General features: G+C 48.2%; 1 protein-coding gene across 1 annotated transcript in view; it reads left to right on the forward strand.

Annotated features, from left to right (window-relative positions):
* Window positions 1-308: 308 nt before the first annotated feature.
* The window catches only part of DPYSL2 (dihydropyrimidinase like 2), a 144,096-nt gene continuing 125,534 nt past the window's right edge, over window positions 309-18,870 (forward strand). Inside the window, exon 1 of the mRNA XM_040346116.1 lies at window positions 309-811. Coding sequence (XP_040202050.1) covers window positions 524-811 — 288 coding nt within the window. The 5' untranslated portion in view covers window positions 309-523. The remainder of the gene's footprint in view (window positions 812-18,870) is intronic.

Genomic DNA, 18,870 nt, shown 5'->3' on the forward strand with positions numbered 1-18,870 from the left:
CTGCATGCATCACATCACTCCTGCCACCCATGATCCTTTGGATGATTAAACCCGCATGGAGAGAAAGCATGCTCTCCATACTATCCAAGGTAATCTCAGCTGTCATAAAACAAGCAAGCTGCTCCCTGATCACACCCATCCTCATTGATTGACCTACAGCTGCCCATCTGATCGCCCATGCCTAGGTGGCCAAATCCAGCACCTTGCAGCTCTATTCCTTCCCCAATCTCTCTGTCACTTCCGGATCTCCTTGCCTTTCTGCTGCAGAACCCCTCCCGCCTGCACTCCTCATCCCTCCCAGCTCCTTTAATTCTGCTAAGTTGAAGAGCAGGCAGTGTGCACTTGGCTGGAGAGAGGAGATCCAAGCCCATTCTCCAGTGCCAGTCAGCGGAGGACTCAGCAATGTGGGAGCAGTAGTGAGTTCTATTGTTCGCCTCCAAACCTGCAGTGCCTTCTCCACCCACCTCATCATTGTCCTACCCTTTCAGCATTTAGCCTTCAATCCTTCAAGGGGGGGTTCAGGATGGCTGACAAGAGGCAACCTGGCCGGCAGAATGAGGGGGAGGAGGTCCCATCTTTCTTCAAGAACATGGGATCTGGGAGTCCCAAGCCCAGGCAGAAATTCTGTGGGATGTTCTGTCCAGTAGAAGGTTCTTCAGAAAATAAGACCATCAATTTTGGCTCTCTGTCAGCAGCCAAAGGCTCTGGGAAAATTATTAGCCAGCAGAAGGATGTAACCCCCTCTGATGGGAAGAAGATTGAGATCAAGTGTTCCTCTGGCAAGGAAGCCCTTCAGTACCACAATGACAAGGTGGGTGATGTGATGATGACTTCTAAGGATATGAAGTGGGGGAGGTGACTCCTTGGGGGGGGGGGCACCTAGGCAGCATGGCTAGGGTGGAAATGTATTTCATAGCCTTCTTGCCACACTCATGTGTTCCATCAATGACAATGTCCTTTGTGTCTTTCTTAAGTCCATTTGGCGATTGGCAAGCATCAGGACTGTCAGTCTCATCCTTCCATACAGCTGGGTGTTCTTATAACTGCATTGCCTTCTATATCATGCCACTTTTCACCTGTATTGGCACTGCTAGCCATATGGACCCCACCCTCTACAACCAGGATGACATGCAGTTTCTGCTGAAACAAGCTGGGCATTTTATAAACTGCATGAAAAGTATATATGTAATACAAAATATAGTACAGATGATGTATAATATTAGAAAATATTATTATTATAATATTACAAAATAATATAATATTACAAAATAAAGTGAATATTTATCATTAGTCAACAGTTGGAGTAAAAGAGAGCAATACAAGCAATGACATATGTAGGTTACGTTATCTAATGTGTGTTTTCTCTGTTGCTTTTATTACTTTTCTTAAAGTTTCATTTTAGCAGACTCCATGGAGCCCCTCTGTGGAGGCCTGGCTTAAAACTTTTAGGCTTGTGGGATGTTCCTACAATATCAACAATGGGAACGATTTTTGGGTTTTCCTTTGATTCTCAGTACTACAGTGCTCAGATCTAAGAAAGGGGATGTGCCCCCCAAAACGTGTCATCTTGGCAGTCTAGTGGAGTGTCATCCGAGCACCCGTATTCTGCACTACATGGCCTCTTCTGGTTTACATTCTCCTACTTGTTGTACTTTTGTGAGTATCTATTTTTATCGATTTTACATCTTTCCAATACATTTTTGGTAATGTTTTTTTTTTTTTTGTAGTTCTACAGTGCAGTCAATTTAGTATCTTTCCTTCTGTTCTTGAAGAAAGTCTAAGGGCCCTTTCACACGGGCGGACGAACGGTCCGTTTTTTACAAGTCCGTTTACGGACTTGTAATGCTTCCCTATGGGATTGCAGACGTTAGCGGATGATGCATCCGCTAACGTCCGTAAAGATCCGCCTCCGCAAAGATCCGCTTTTTCAGACGGAAGAAAACCCTATTTTTCTTCCGTCTGGCGGAACGGATCGGATGAATATGGACAGACGGTCCGTATTCATCTGATTCCCCATAGGGGAGAGCAGAGGAAAGACAGGGCGGTCTCTGCACAGTGTGTGGGGACCGCCCTGTCCGCCGACAGCTCAGCGGCGATTTACGGATGATCCCCGCTGAGCAGACGGACACACAGAGGGCGGATCAATACGGATCCGCTCCGTGTGAAAGAGCCCTAAAGCCTCATACACACGTACGGGATTCCCGGCGTAAAAAGTCCGCCAGGAATCCCAGGGGAAAACCAAGAACCTGCACGGTAATTTTTGCCCCCTACACACAAGAGGTTTTCCCGACAGGAAAACTGCGATGGAGCTTTGGTCGGGAATCCCGGCCGCGTGTATGCTCCATCGCAGTTTTTCACATAGGAAAACTGCCGGGAAACAGACCGCCGGGAAAAGAAGAGAACTGCGATGGAGCTTACACACGGCCGGTTTTTCCGGCCAAAAGCTCTCATGGCATTTTTCCCGACGGGAAAACGATCGTGTGTACAAGGTTTTAAAGGAGAAGTATAGCCAAAGCTTGTTTGGCTGTACTTCTCCTATGGATCACAGGAGTGCAGTTAGTTTTGCTCTCCCGAGACCTATTTTCAGCAGGGAGCAGGCTGAAGTGTTCTCTACTGACGTCACAAAAGTCGGTCCAGAATCCGCACCATCGCAAAAAAAAAAGTCTGTATCTGCCAGGTGAATGGACTGACACCCGGCTCAGGCTCTCAGCGAGCCGCTAAGAGCCTGAGATGACCACCTTCGCCCCTCCACAGCCCAGCACTCCAATGAGCGATGAGGGGGCAGAGCGGAGAGCTGTCTGACAGTCTGCAGCTCTCTGCTTGGGGAGCTCTGAAAACTGAGCGAACAGTGGTGTTCAATCGCTCGGTTCTCAGTGTAGAGGCGCGGGGAACAGATGCAGCATCGGACTGATGCTGTATCCACAGAGGTAAGTATAATTCCCCCAAAAAAATAACCTTTACTTCTCTTTTAAAGTGATTGTAAATGATCACCTTGTAAAACAACCCATTCAGGTTAAAATAGAAATGAAAGGTAAACATTTTTGGATAGAAAAAACATGATAAATACCTTATTTTTATCTTTTTTTTTAAGTTATCACATTCCCTCTGTTCTCAGCTGCATAAGAGCTGGGAGGAGGAGATGCAGCAGCACACTGAGCTTCCCAGTGAATGGCTGTTCAGTGCAGGCGTGTCAGCACAAGTCTGATCATTGGAGGAGAGCAGGCTGAGTTCCCACCATAGCTAGAGAACTGACCATGGTGTGCACTGACCTCACTGGCTTAGTGTGGTCAGTTTTTATTAGGAAAGCAGGGAGACTGCCAGGAACACCAGGGATTTCACACAAAGGAAGTAATACAAAGAGAACAGGAGACTTTCTCATACAAGTACATGGTACAGCAGGCACATATCAGGAATATTAAGTGTTGGAGTAATAAACGCTTTAAATGTTGCTTTTTAATTACCCGTAACCCTTCTTTATATTAATTCACATCATCCTATGCATGCAGCTGAAATTAGAAATCATGCTTTGTGCTTAGGTTTGCTTTTGGAACTTAAATTATTACTAAACCCACATCATACAAACTATCAATACATGGTGTATTACATGCTGTTTATACTCACTCAGTCACTATGAGATTTGTTTTCTATATTCTGCAAAAAAACCTGGTTTAACCTGCTGCTCTCTATCTCCACCTTCTGTCCATGTCCCCAATTCAGCTAGGGATGTTGAAGAGCAGTGTTGGCAGCTCTGCACATGCTCAATTTTCAGTGAATGTCTATGCTGAGCATTTCCTCCCTATCACATCTGAGCAGCCCATGTGACTAAAGATTTACATATGTGGGCACATACACAGTGGTATAAGACAGCCCACTACCTCCCTTCTCCTCCATGCCCACTAATCAACTAAACACAATGGGGTGGAATATTACATGTAGATTAATGGACGCTTCACCTCCCTCTTATTCTAAAACACGGGTTGGAGGGGTGAACAGCATAAACCATATTATTGCCAGAAAGTGATAAAAAATGTATTTCAAATATACAGTACAGTATCTCACAAAAGTTAGTAAAACCCTCACATTTTTAAAAATATTTTATTATATCTTTTCATGTGACAACACTGACGAAATTACACTTTTCTACAATGTACAAAGTAGTGAATTTTCAGCTTGTATAACAGTGTAAATTTGCTGTCCCCTCAAAATAACTCAACACACAGCCATTAACCACTTAAGACCCGGACCTTTAGGCCCCGTACACACGACCGAACATGTCTGCTGAAACTGGTCCGCGGACCAGTTTCAGCAGACATGTTCGGTCGTGTGTAGGCCTGAGCGGACAGGATTCCTGCGTATATTTGCCCGCCAGGCATTTTTCCAGCGGGCAAATATTTCTGAACATGTTTTAAAACATGCCCGCTGGAATCCTGCCCGTCGGACATGTTCGGTCGTCTGTACAGACCTACCGTACATGTCCGAGCGGCCGCCATCCCTCGCATGCGTCGAATGACTTCGACGCATGCGTGGAAGCATTGAACTGGCAGGGCCGCGCACGTCGCCGCGTCATCGCCGCAGCGACGGCGCGGCCACGCGTCGCGTATTGTTTACGCGCGGATTTCTGTATGATGGTGAGTACAGCCATCATACAGAAATCCCCGGGCAGACATGTATGGTGAAAACGGTCCGGCGGACCGGTTTCATCGTACATGTTTGCTCGTCTGTACAAGGCCTTAGGCAGCTAAAGGGCCCGGCCAGTTTTTGCGATTCGGCACTGCGTCGCTTTAACTGACAATTGCGCGGTCGTGCCACATGGCTCCCAAGCAAAATTGGCGTCCTTTTTTTCCCACAAATAGAGCTTTCTTTTGGTGGTATTTGATCACCTCTGCAGTTTTTATTTTTTGCGCTATAAACAATAATAGAGCGACAATTTTGAAAAAAAATCAATATTTTTTACTTTTTGCTATAATAAATATCCCCCAAAAATATATAAAAAAATTTTTTTCCTCAGTTTAGGCCGATACATATTCTTCTACCTATTTTTGGTAAAAAAAATCGCAATAAGCGTTTATCGGTTGGTTTGCGCAAAATGTATAGTATTTACAAAATAGGGGATAGTTTTATTGCATTTTTATTAATTACTATTTTTTTACTACTAATGGCGGCGATCAGCGTTTTTTTTCGTGACTGCGACATTATGGCGGACACTTCGGACAATTTTGACACATTTTGGGACCATTGTCATTTTCACAGCAAAAAATGCATTAAAAATGCATTGTTTACTGTGAAAATGACAATTGCAGTTTGGGAGTTAATCACAAGGGGGCGCCTAAGGGGTTATGTGTGACCTCATGTCTGTTTCTAACTGTAAGGGGTGTGGCTGTAGGTGTGACGTCATCGATTGTGTTTCCCTATAAAAGGGAACACACGATCGATCACGGCGCCACAGTGAAGAACGGGGGAAGCTGTGGTTAATGTCTAAACCACTGGCAACAAAAGTGAGTACACCCCTAAGTGAAAATGTCCAAATTGGGCCCAATTAAATATTTTCCCTCCCCAGTGTCATGTGACTTGTTAGTGTTACAAGGTCTCGGGTGTGAATGGGGAGCAGGTGTGTTAAATTTGGTGTTATCGCTCTCACTCTCTCATACTGGTCACTGGAAGTTCAACATGGCACTTATTGGCAAAGAACTCTCTGAGGATCTAAAAAAAGAATTGTTGCTCTACATAAAGATGACCTAGGCTATAAGAAGATTGCTAGAACCCTGAAACTGAGCTGCAGCGTAGTGTCCAAGACCATACAGCGGTTTAAGGCCTCGTACACACGACCAAACATGTTTGCTGAAACTGGTCCGCGGACCAGTTTCCGCGGACATGTTCGGTCGTCTGTACGGCCGACCGGACCGGATTTCCGGCCGAGCGGACAGGTTTCCAGCGGACAAATGTTTCTTAGCATGCTAAGAAACATGTCTGCTGGAAGCCTGTCCGTTGGACATGTTCGGTCGTCTGTATGACTCACCGGACATGTCCGCTCGGCCGAAAGCCCTCGCATGTGTAGAAGTGATTCGACGCATGTGTGGAAGCATTGACAGCGTATCCTGTCCGTGGGGAATTTGGTCTGTCTGTATTTGGTCTGTACAGCCATCTGTACAGCCATCTGTACAGCCATCAGACCAAATGATCCCAGCGGACATGTCTGATGAAAACGGTCCGCGAACCGTTTTCATCGGACAGGTCCCGTTGTGTGTACGAGGCCTAACAGGACAGGTTCCACTCAGAACAGGCCTCGCCATGGTTTATCAAAGAAGTTGAGTGCACATGCTCAGCGTCATATCCAGAGGTTGTCTTTAGGAAATAGATGTATGAGTGCTGTCAGCATTGCTGCAGAAGTTGAAGGGGTGGGGGGTCAGCCTGTCAGTGCTCAGACCATACGTCGCACACTGCATCAAATTGGTCTGCATGGCTGTCGTCCCAGAAGGAAGCCTCTTCTAAAGACGATGCACAAGTAAGCCTGCAAACAGTTTGCTGAAGACAAGCAGACTAAGGAAATGGATTACTGGAACCATGTCCAGTGGTCTGATGAGACCAAGATAAACTTATTTGGTTCAGATGGTGTCAAGTGTGTGTGGCGGCAACCAGGTGAGGAGTACAAAGACAAGTGTGTCTTGCCTACAGTCAAGTATGGTGGTGGGAGTGTCATGGTCTGGGGATGCATTTTTCCTGCCGTTGTTCTGCCGAGACGTGTCCCCCTGGCGGATAATGTCCTCCCTGGACTGCGCAGGGGCAGCGCTCTAGCAAACGGAGCCGCCGGAAATGGCCGAATGTAAAGCAGCTGTAGACTGCGCAATGAACAGGACGCTGTGACAGACGTTCCTGCACGCTCTCGATGCTCACTCCAGTCTGCAAGGGGCGGGTGTAAGGATGGCTACAGCAAGGGGCGGATTTGTATTACTATTATATATTGTGTAAAGGGGCGGATGGCTACAGCAAGGGGCGGGTGTATTACTATTATATCGTGTAGTTTCTTGATAAAACCACCCCAATAATACACCCGCCCCTTGCTGTAGCCATTACACGATATACAGTATTAGTAATGCAGATGATATAATAGTATTACACCCCTTTCAGAGTGGAGCGAGCATCGGGAGCGTGCAGCACAATATCGAGCTCATGTGATTGACAGCTGTGTTCATCTTCAGCGATTTTCGGAGGTCTGTTGCGCCTGCGCAGTACAGAGCGGGCATTATCCGCCGGGGGACAATTCTCGGCAGGACACCGGCAACTGGGGAGCTACAGTTCATTGAGGGAACCATGAATGCCAACATGTACTGTGACATACTGAAGCAGAGTATGATCCCCTCCCTTCGGAGACTGGGCCACAGGGCAGTATTCCAACATGATAATGACCCCAAACACACCTACAAGATGACCACTGCCTTGCTAAAGAAGCTGAGGGTAAAGGTGATGGACTGGCCAAACATGTCTCCAGGCCTAAACCCTATTGAGCAACTGTGGGGCATCCTCATACAGAAGGTGGAGGAGCGCAAGGTCTCCAACATCCACCAGCTCTGTGATGTTGTCATGGAGGAGTGGAAGTGGACTCCAGTGGCAACCTGTGAAGGTCTGGTGAACTCCATGCCCAAGAGGGGTAAGGCAGTGCTGGAAAATAATGGTGGCCATTATTGGATTGTTTGCTGCCATTGGACACCAGCCATTTGATGGTTTGACAATTTGGCTGAGAACGCAAACAAAATTGACAGCATTCCCGTTCAATTGATGGGTTAGTTCTGCTTTAATTTGTTAGTCATGTATTTAAAGGCCATCAACTCTACTAGTCTATCCAAGACTACCCTCTCCAGGCAGTGCTGCTTTTTAAGACTGTCTCTATTACTGTTCCACAGAGAGAGGAGCTAAGACAATAAGGGCCAGATTCAGGTACATCTGCGGCGGCGTAACGTATCGCATTTACGTTACGCCGCCGCAAGTTTTACGGGCAAGTGCTTGATTCACAAAGCACTTGCCTGTAAAGTTGCGGCGGCATAGTGCAAATCCCTCCGGCGCAAGCCCGCCTAATTCAAATGATCCGGGTAGGGGGCGTGGATCATTTAAATTAGGTGCGTTCCCGCTCCGAACGTACTGCGCATGCTCCGTTTTGAAATTTCCCGCCGTGCTTTGCGCGAAATGACGTCACACCGACGTAATTTTTTGAACGTCGAAGTGAGTAACGTCCTTTCCTATTCACGGACGACTTACGCGAAAAAAAAAAAAATTTAATTCGACGCGGGAACGACGGCCATACTTTAACATGGCAAGTCTAACTATAGGCCACAAAATAGCAGCTCTAACTATACGCCAGTAAAAGCCGACTAGCGAAGACGTAAGAGAATGCGACGGCCGCGCGTAGATTCGTGGATCGCTGGAAAAAGCTAATTAGCATACCCGACACGGAAAACGGCGCAAACTCCACCCAGCGGGCGCCGAAGTATTGCACCTACGATCCGAAGGCGTACGAAGCCGTACGCCTGTCGGATCGAAGCCAAAAGCCGTCGTATCTTGGTTTGAGGATTCAAACTAAAGATACGACGCGGCAAATTTGAAAGTACGCCGGTATATCAGTAGATACGCCGGCGTACTTGTACTGTGAATCTGGCCCTAAGTGTATTACTGGCCAGGTTAAAAATTAAGGGGGAAAAAGTAAAAACAAAAAACAAATGCAGCCACAACATTAAGGCTCGGTTCACACCTATGCAAATTGAATGCGCGTTTTACGCATCCAATTCGCATAGCAGGAGAATGTGACTGGCTCTCTATGGAGCCGGTTCATATCTCTGCAGCGGGTCCGGTGTGCGGGAAAAACGCGTGCCTTTTTTGGTACGTTTCAGGTTCGATTTCTGCCCAAAATCGGACCTGAACCAGTGAACCAGCATGCACTGGACCCCTGCTGTGAACCGGACCTTAAGGATTGGTAAGCTGCAAAATAAATACATTGGGCCGGATTCAGGTAGAGTGGCGCATAGTTATGCCGGCGTATCGCATATGAGACGTAAATCATTGAGGCAAGAACAGAATTCACAAAGCACTCGCTCCCAACGTTGCGCCAGCGTAACGTAAATTGGCCGGCGTAAGCCCGCCTAATTCAAAGTAGGAAGGAAGTGGGCGTGATCCATTTAAATGAACCGTGACCCCATGCAAATGAATGGCTGAACGAATGGCGCATGCGCTGTCCCGTGGGCGCTTTCCAGTGCGCATGCTCAGAATCACTTCGGACCCAACGCCTAAGATACGTCGAATCACTGAACGTAACCTACGCCCAGCCCCATTCACGTACGCCTTACGTAAACGGCGTAGATTACTGCGACAGGCGCAAGTACGTTTGTGAATCGGCGTATCTAGGTCATTTACATATTCAACGCGTAAATCAATGGAAGCGCCCCTTGCGGCCAGCGTAAATATGCGCCCAAGATACGACGGCGTAGGAAACGTACGTCGGTCGTATGAAGACAAAATTCAGGCGTATCTTACTTGCAGAATAAGGCGCATAGATACGACGGCGCATCCGTGCACTTACGCGGCGTATCAGTAGATACGTTGGCGGAAGTCTTTCTGAATCCGGGCCATTTTGTTTTTTGAGTTTGGACAATACACTTTAAGGGCCAGATTCTCATAGAATCGGCGGCGGCGTAGTGTAAGCCATTTACACCACGCCACCGCAACTTACTGGAGCAAGTGCCGTATTCTCCAAGCACTTACTCCGTAATTTGCGGCGGCGTAGTGTAAATGGCCCGGCCTATGGCCGCGTAATTCAAAGGGAGCGGCTTGTATTCAAATTAGGCGCGCCACCGCGCCGATCGAACTGCGCATGCGCCGGGCAGAAAAATAGCCCAGTGCACATGCGCCAGCTCACGACGGAAAACGTCAATGACGCCGACGTGAGCGTCATTGATGTAAAGTCGTATTCGAGAACGACTTAGTAAAACGACGTAACCGACGGAAAAAGACGACGCTGTCCCGAGGCCATACTTAACATGGCATACGACGGACCTTCGTAAACTTACCCCTCATATAGCAGGGGTAAGTTTACGCCTACGGAAACGTCGTAAATTCACTGCGTCGACCGCGCGTACGTTCGGGAATCTCGCGTAAATAGCTAATTTGCATAGACGACAGGGAAAACGACGAGGCGACACCTAGCGGCGGGAAAAAAAATTGCATTTAAGATCTGACAGCGTAAGAGCCTTACGCCTGTCAGATCTAATGGATATCTATGCGTAACTGATTCTAAGAATCAGTCGCATAGATACGAAGGCCCAGATTAGGACTTACGACGGCGCAAATGGCGTTGCACCGTCGTAAGCCCTTTGAGAATCTGGGCCTAAATTCCTAAAGCAAATGGACACAATAGAATTGAAGGCCAAGCTAGTTATACACCATTGAGAAAATGATGTTACTAGCCTGGCATTGAGAAAAAATGTTTTTCAGGTATTTACTGCTAGTAAATATACTGTGACAGCTTAAAATTTAGACCTAGCAAACAGGGGTAAATGTATGCTGTAGTAGTCCTCTGATTGGCAGGGTCGGGACAAGGAGTTACAGGAAGGGTGGCTGTGTAGGGAGTTTTCTTGCCACTACAAGCTGACAGGCATAGTGACAGCTGTATGTCAATTTAGCAAAATCATGACTAGGGTTGCCAGCTTTTCTTCAACTCAAACCCGAACACTTTAGCGGCGCACGGCATGGCATCCTAACCGCGGTGCGATTTTGCCGCAATTGTCACCCGACAAATCGCTGCAAAATCGCGTAAACAGAATCGTGGGGTACCTGTCACCCAAATCAAGTTTCGTTTTGCGATTGGGGTGGGGGGCAATTACAGAGATGGGGGCAATTACAGAGATGGGGGCAATTACAGAGATGAGGGCAATTACAAAGATGGGGCAATTAGAGGAGGGGGTAATTACAGAGGAGAGGGGTGCAAATACAGAGGAGGGGGGCAATTACAGAGGAGGGGGGCAATTACAGAGGAGGGGGGGCAAATACAGAGGAGTCAAAACATAAGGCAGAGAGAGTGAGGCGACAGGCAGTTTAATAAAATAAATGTTTAAAAACAATCCACTCACTCTTCATGTCAGAGCTGTATATGTCAGTCTGTGAACTCCGCTGTCCCATTCTCCCCTCCAATCCAGAGCCACGGGAAACTCATGTGAACTATCAGCCTCTGATGATGGAGGCGTGGTTAAGCCTCCAGAACGCTCTGATTGGTCACAGCATCCCAGGCTGATAGCTCACTGCAGTTTCCCTGCGGCTCTGTATCCTTGGCTTCCTCCAGCAATTCAGTGAAACAGCAGCGTGGATCGGAAGAATGGGACAGCGGAATACACAGACTGACATATACAACTCTAACATGGAGTGAATTGTTTTTAAACATTTATTTAATAAACACTTCAGCACCAGCAGCTGCCTGTCGCCTCTCTCTCTCTCCCTTATGTTTTGATTGCTCTCTAATTGCCCCCCCCCCCGTCGCTCCAATCCCTCTGCTGTCCGGGTCCCCCTGCGTGCCGGGGCCCCTACAGGAGGTCCCATGGTACCCCCTGTCAGCGGCACTGGTGTCTGGGTGTCAGGCAAAGGGTATGTGGAAGTGGCAAAGAAAATCAGGGGGGAGAGCTAGCAGGAGGTGCTGGGTGTGCTCTTCCCCAACTCCCCCCCACCTCCCCCCAGCATTCCTGGATACAGGAGTTAACACTGTCATATCGAAACTCTGATGGGTTTTCTTACTACCCCTATCTCCCCCCTAGACTGCTCCTGTCCTGGCAGCAGAAATGTGATTGGGGACAGGTAAGCAAACCCTACAAAGTCTTGATCTCACAGCCATCTCACGCGTGGGAAGCGTGAGCACGGGAGGAAGTCCATGGACGTCCTCCCAGAATAACTTGACCGCGCTGTAGCCGACTTTCGGCTATGGCGCGGTCGGCATGTGGTTAGTGGCTTCATTAAGATTCCAGTAAACCAGTCTAGCTAAGAGGCTGGCCTTTAGTGTAAATGTAAAGGCCTGGGAAGCCTAGGCCTCCTTTATGTTTAGGGGTGACCAGATGAGTCAGTTCTTTTCTAGGAGGTTTCTGACGCCAGATGAATTGTTTACACTCCTACCTGTGCAAGGAGAAGAATGTTTGGGGGATACAAATGGGCACTGTTTGCAAAATATACAGAATATGGGAGAGGAGTGACATTTTTATCAAGGTCACTCTGCCAAACCATGACATATTGAGTGAGTTCCAGTAGTGTATATCTCTACACATTCCTTCCAGGATAGAAATATGGTTCCTGATAGGATAACACCTCTTACATGGCAACCTGTAACCACAAAGTCCTCTTCATCTCGACAGTTTCACACTAAGGCCTCGTACAGACGAGAGGATATCCGTTGGAAACGGTCCGCCGGACCGTTTCCAGCGGACATTTCTGCTCCCGATTTTGATCTGATGGGCTGTACACACCATCAGATCAAAATCCCCGCGGAAAACATACGCGGTGACATGCCGCGTCGTTGCTGCGACGATGACGAGGCGACGTGTGCGACCCTGGAAGGTAAATACTTCCACGCATGCGTCGAATCACTTCGACGCATGCGAGGGATGGGGATCGCTTGGACTTATCCGGTGAGTCTGTACAGACGACCGGATCAGTCCAAGGGACAGGTTTCCAGCAGATAGATTTCTTAGCATGCTAAGAAATTTCTATCCGCTTGAAAACCGTCGGCTGGAGAAATCTCCGCCGAAAAATGTCCGCTAGGCCGTACACACGACCGGATTTGTCTGCTGGAACTGATCCGCGGATAAATCCCAACGGACAGATCCGGTCGTGTGTACGAGGCCTAAGGCCTCGTACACACGACCAGTTTCCTCGGCAGAATTCAGCTTCCGACCGAGTTTCTGGCTGAATTCTGCCGAGGAAACTGGTCGTGTGTACACTTTCGGCCGAGGAAGCCGACGAGGAGCTCGGCGAGGAAATAGAGAACATGTTCTCTATTTCCTCGTTGTTCAATGGGAGCTCTCGCCCCGCCGAGCTCCTCGGCGGCTTCAGGGCTGAACTGGCCGAGGAACTCGATGTGTTTGGCACGTCGAGTTCCTCGGCCGTGTGTACGAGGCTTAACAGAAAAATGTCTCTGTGTTTCCAGGAAGTCTGGTAAGTGGTAATATAATATGAAAAGCTATGTCCTATTACTTAACTGCAAACTATCGCAATTGTGATACTCTACACCAGGGGTGCCCAACCAGTGGCCGGGGACCTCACGAATGGTGGGTTGTCATAAGCATATGCTCTATGTATAGCGCCAACTCTTGTCACAGGTGAAGTCATACCAAATGCTCTCTGCCCGTGACAGCAACAGCTGGTGATACCAGAATGGAAGACTGTTATTAAAGGTAAGTTTAATACTAAAATCCAAGGGTCAGATTCTCGTATATCCGACGTATCTCTGCGGTGGCGTAACGTATGTCATTTACGTTACGCCGCCGCAAGTTTTACAGGCAAGTGCTTAATTCACAAAGCACTTGCCTGTAAATCACCCGGCGCAAGCCCGCCTAATTCAAATTAGCCGGGTAGGGGGCGTGGAGCATTTAAATTAAGCGCGTTCCCGCGCCGAACGTACTGCGCATGCGCCGTCCGGGAAATATCCCAGGGTGCATTGCTCCAAATGACGTCGCAAGGACGTCATTGGTTTCAACGTGAATGTAAATGGCATCCAGCGGGAACGACGGCCATACTTAACATTGGTTGCCCCTCAGGGGCAACTTTACGCCGCGCAAACCTAACGTAAACGTCGTAACTTCACTGCGTTGACCGCGCGTACGTTCGGGAATTCGCGTATCTATCTAATTTGCATATGTGAAGGATGCTTCAGTTTAAATTCTCCCTGCTTGGTTAATGCTGTGTTAGAAGGTGATTTCAGGTGTGACTCACTCTGCTAACAGGCTGTTGAAATGTTAATTGATCTAGTGTGTTGTGTGAAGAAGCCCTGTGGTTACTGTTTACTGTGATTAGAAGGGGCTCAGGTTAATTATTCTGATTGCTTCATTGTGGTCAGGCTGTCTAGATAATGTATTCTGTTACACCTAGTAATTAACTCCACTGATGTCATTATCTAAAGAAAATGCGTTTTCAGAGTCGGCTCCGAAATGTCTGCCCATGATTTGTATGGAAGCCCCAGTGTGAGGGGGGGCGGAGATTTGTCATTGTAACAGTTTTGGAAATTACATATAAGCTGTGTGTTATACTATTAAAGTCTGTCTGGTTCCAGCATTCAGCCTTGGCTCATGTGTGGATGATTCTGTGATGTTCTGTTATGAGAAGAAGGGACTGTTTGACGGGGATATCATACCAATACCATCACAATTGGTTGGCAGCAGCGGGATTTTCCCTTCTATTCCCCTTTACACCCGGATTCCAAGCAGACACTGGAAGAACTACTGGAAGTTCGTGGAAGGATTGCTAGCAACAAAACCAAGCGGGTCAGAGAGAAGCTAGCATGGTTCAGTCCGAACCCAACGGCGGATGTGGTGCTGAAAGTGATGAACCTGTTAGCGGAGGAGGCTAAACAAATAAGAGACGCAGAACTACAGTTAAAACTGGCAGCAGTCCAACAAGCAGCCGCACATTCTCCGAACAGTGAGTACAGCACAGCAGACACAAGGAAGATTCCGTTTAGCGCTTTTAAAGCTTTTGATGAAAAAGACTGTGAAATTGATAACTACCTGGCAGATTTTGAGCGACAATGTAACCTGCACCGAATAGCTAGAGGAGAGTGGGTTGCAATATTGTCAGGCAAACTGTCAGGCAAAGCTTCTGATGCTTTCCGGACCGTGCCAGATCAAGATATCCATAGCTACGCCCGGGTTAAAGAAGTGCTCCTGGCTCGTTATGCAGTAACCCCAGAGTCCCACCGACAGAAGTTCAGGGATTCACGCAAAACCACGAAAGACTCTTACGCGGAATGGGCATGCCAGTTATCCCTGTCGGCCTCTAACTGGGTTAACAGCAGCCAGGCCACCACCGCAGAAGACATTTTGCAACTAATGCTCCTGGAGCAATTTTACAATCACATCCAGACGGACGTCAAAGACTGGGTGAGAGATCGCAGGCCCATGACTCTACCAGAGGCCGCTAAGTTGGCGGATGAATATGCGGATACTCGCAAGACGAACCAGGTCACACCACAGGTACAACCTCCACGACCAACGGCGCCCTCTCACCCACCAGCCGCTAGATACCAACCTCCTAACAGACCGGTGACATCTAGCCCTCGCTATCCACGCCAGGAGGACAACGAACAACGCTGCTTCCGATGCAAACAGCTAGGTCACTTCAAGCAGAATTGCCCCCTGAATGACAACACCAGGTCAAATTGGTCTCAACCTGGGTACCACCCACCAGCAGCAGCCCATTGTGTAGACTCGGCTTGGGATCCCCAGGAGCTGGGTCCGGAAGAACCATTGGGCACCCCTTACGAAGCCCTCATGGTACAATCTGTTATTACGGACAACAGGGAACACCATTGTCAGCTGGTCATGGGCGACAGCCATGAGCCGGAGGGGCCCTGGAGGGAGCTGGGCAGAAAGAGGCACCGCCGGCCACCCTCCAAGAAGAAGAGGTCCTGAAAGCCGTATAACAAGCTGACCTGGGAGGAGAAGAAGCGACTGGAGGAGAGGGAGTCGCAGCGGGCGTCCCAGATGCGGGCCGAGATGTTCGCCAAGGGCCCACCGGTGGCCCCTTACACCACCACCCAGTTCCTGATGATGAAGGACCACGTGGAGAGCCTGCAGGACATGAGCAAGCAGGAGCTGATCCGTGAGTACATGGAGCTGGAGGAGTGCATAAGCCGCATGGAGGAGGAGAACAACCACCTGAGGTCACAGCAGGCTGACCCCCCCCAGGCTCCATGAACTGGAGATGGAGCTGGAGAAGCTCAAAGAGGAGAACCGGCGGCTGCGGAGGGAGCAGAGGGTGGCTGACCCTATGGGGCACTGATTCCCCCCCCCCCCGGACTCTGAGCACCAGTGCTACAGCATTTCAACAAATATAACTTTTTTTTTTTTTTTTTATGAAATCTCCTGTGATTGTCACTTCAGAGCCATAACCTGCCCCCTCCCATAGCGGGACACCTAGACGGCGGCGCACAGACCCATTCGCCGTCTTCACACTGACTTCTGGTGACTCTGCAGATCGCACAAAGACTTGGGGACTGACCGGCGTGTGATCTGACGACCCGGTGGCATACCTGAGTCTGAAGCAGTTGCCAAGGGAGGTCAGTTACGCCAAACGGAGTTAACCTCGGACTAAAAGCTCTGAACCCGTCAACCCTACTGGACCAGGGAAGGTCCAACCGGGTTGCCGGAGCAGGGAGAAAAAGGGGGGCCATTGTGAAGGATGCTTCAGTTTAAATTCTCCCTGCTTGGTTAATGCTGTGTTAGAAGGTGATTTCAGGTGTGACTCACTCTGCTAACAGGCTGTTGAAATGTTAATTGATCTAGTGTGTTGTGTGAAGAAGCCCTGTGGTTACTGTTTACTGTGATTAGAAGGGGCTCAGGTTAATTATTCTGATTGCTTCATTGTGGTCAGGCTGTCTAGATAATGTATTCTGTTACACCTAGTAATTAACTCCACTGATGTCATTATCTAAAGAATATGTGTTTTCAGAGTCTGCTCCGAAATGTCTGGCCATGATCTGTATGGAAGCCCCAGTGTGAGGGGGGCGGAGATTTGTCATTGTAACAGTTTTGGAAATTACATATAAGCTGTGTGTTATACTATTAAAGACTGTCTGGTTCCAGCATTCAGCCTTGGCTCATGTGTGGATGATTCTGTGATGTTCTGTTATGGGAAGAAGGGACTGTTTGACGGGGATATCATACCAATACCGTCACAGCATACTCGACGGGGAAAACGACGGAGGCGACACCTAGCGGCGAAAAAAAAATGCATTTAAGATCCGACAGCGTAAGAGCCTTACGCCTGTCGGATCTAATGGATATCTATGCGTAACTGATTCTAATAATCAGACGCATAGATACGACGGCCCAGATTAGGACTTACGACGGCGTACATGGCGTTGCGCCGTCGTAAGCCCTTTGAGAATCTGGGCCTCAGTGTGTATATATGGGCATATCTGTTCTGCAGTGGTTACTGGGCTGCTTTCAAACTGATCTGCAGGTGCAACACCTGCGGGTTACCTGCACTGAGCCATAGACTTCTGTTATTACCTGTGGGTTGGTGCACTTCAGAAAGTGCACCACACTTGCAGGATATAATAGACGTCTAAGTGTAGCTAACCTGCAGGAAAGCCATAGGTCCACTGCGCTGCACCCTCAGTGTGGGTATACCACAGCGCATCAGTGTGAAAGCTGCCTTAGGCCCCTTTGACACGATCAGTCCGACCCAATTTGACCCTTCATTCACCTCTATTAAGCCACAGATCTAAAAGGACTTGTGGCCGTTTATACTCACCTACCTCTAATTCGATCCGTTAATATAAAACAGAAGGGTGTATCTGTCCCCTTCCATCTGGGCAGATCGGATTGGAGGGCCGATAGAGTAGAGTGGGCTGTGGCCCTGTCTGCTCTGCATGTGCAGAGTGGACATGGACATGTCATCTGCCTGCTCTGTTCATTGTGGCCCGCGACTGGTTACCAAGTCACTTAAGTGGCCCTCGCTCTTCAAAAGGTTGGGCACCCCTGCTCTACAACCACAGTTTCACCCTCTTTTGGGCAACTTGGTATCTTTCCACTAAACTGATAGCCACCCATGATTCCACCTGCTAGCCATAAGGCAGGCCATACATTGTGAAATTTTCTTTCCTTCAAACATGAGTTGAAGGAAAGAAAATTGCTTGATTCCCACATCAATACAGTCAGTGTATATGGGGGACATCTTCCCGCAGCACTATTGTGTTCTGCCGGTGGGGAGCCTTCCCTACCAGCAGAATATAATGATCACTACTGATGGCTATGTCCGCTGGCAGTGATCAGGCAAAAAAAACTGACATGCTGGTTATACTGAAGTCGATTAATGGTTCCTCCACGGCTTAGTGGTTCCTGCTGAACCAGATTAATTTCTATCCATCTATGACTGGCTTTAGCAAAACTATATGCTCTACTCCCCAAACTGAAGAGCATTTGTAATCCAGTCTTAACAAACCCCCCAGGAATAAGCACATCTTTGTGTGAAATGCAACTACCATTTAAACTGTCTGTAACACTTGGGATATTCGTCTATTAAATAAGAATTTTGATGGATCTTGGAGTGCTGCTATTTCTTCAGTGTTAACAAACCCCCCAAATGTTGAGTGCCCACAACCTCCCTGACCAATGACTTCCTGCAGGTTCTCCAAGACTAATGATAGCTTGCAACTACCCCCCCTCTAAATCCACCCTTGTCTCTGCTCTTGTGCCCTGGTTCACACTGGGTACGATTTGGAACGATTTGAGATGCGATTTGACATGTCAAATCGCATCTCAAATCGGCGGCAATTGTCGGCAATGGCACTGTCCTAATCAGTGCGACGCTGCATCTGCGATTTCAAAAAGTAGTTCCTGTACTACTTTTTGCGATTTCGGGACGAAACATTACATTACATTAAATAGCGGCGGAAATCGGGGCAAAATCGCAGCCGCGAAATCGCAGTAAAATCGCGCATTTTACCGCGATTTTGAATTCGCAGCAGTGTGAACCTAGGCTGTAAGAAAGTTCAGGGGACATATTTAACTAGATAATAGCAGCAGAAACACAATCTACAATGAGGATTTACTCTACCCACTCCAGTGGAAGCTTAAACCACATGTACCACTCCTTCGCCCTCCTCATCTCATTTGTAAATGTGAAAGCAGA

Source organism: Rana temporaria, chromosome 3 (assembly GCF_905171775.1).
Source record: "Rana temporaria chromosome 3, aRanTem1.1, whole genome shotgun sequence".
Lineage (NCBI taxonomy): Eukaryota > Metazoa > Chordata > Amphibia > Anura > Ranidae > Rana > Rana temporaria.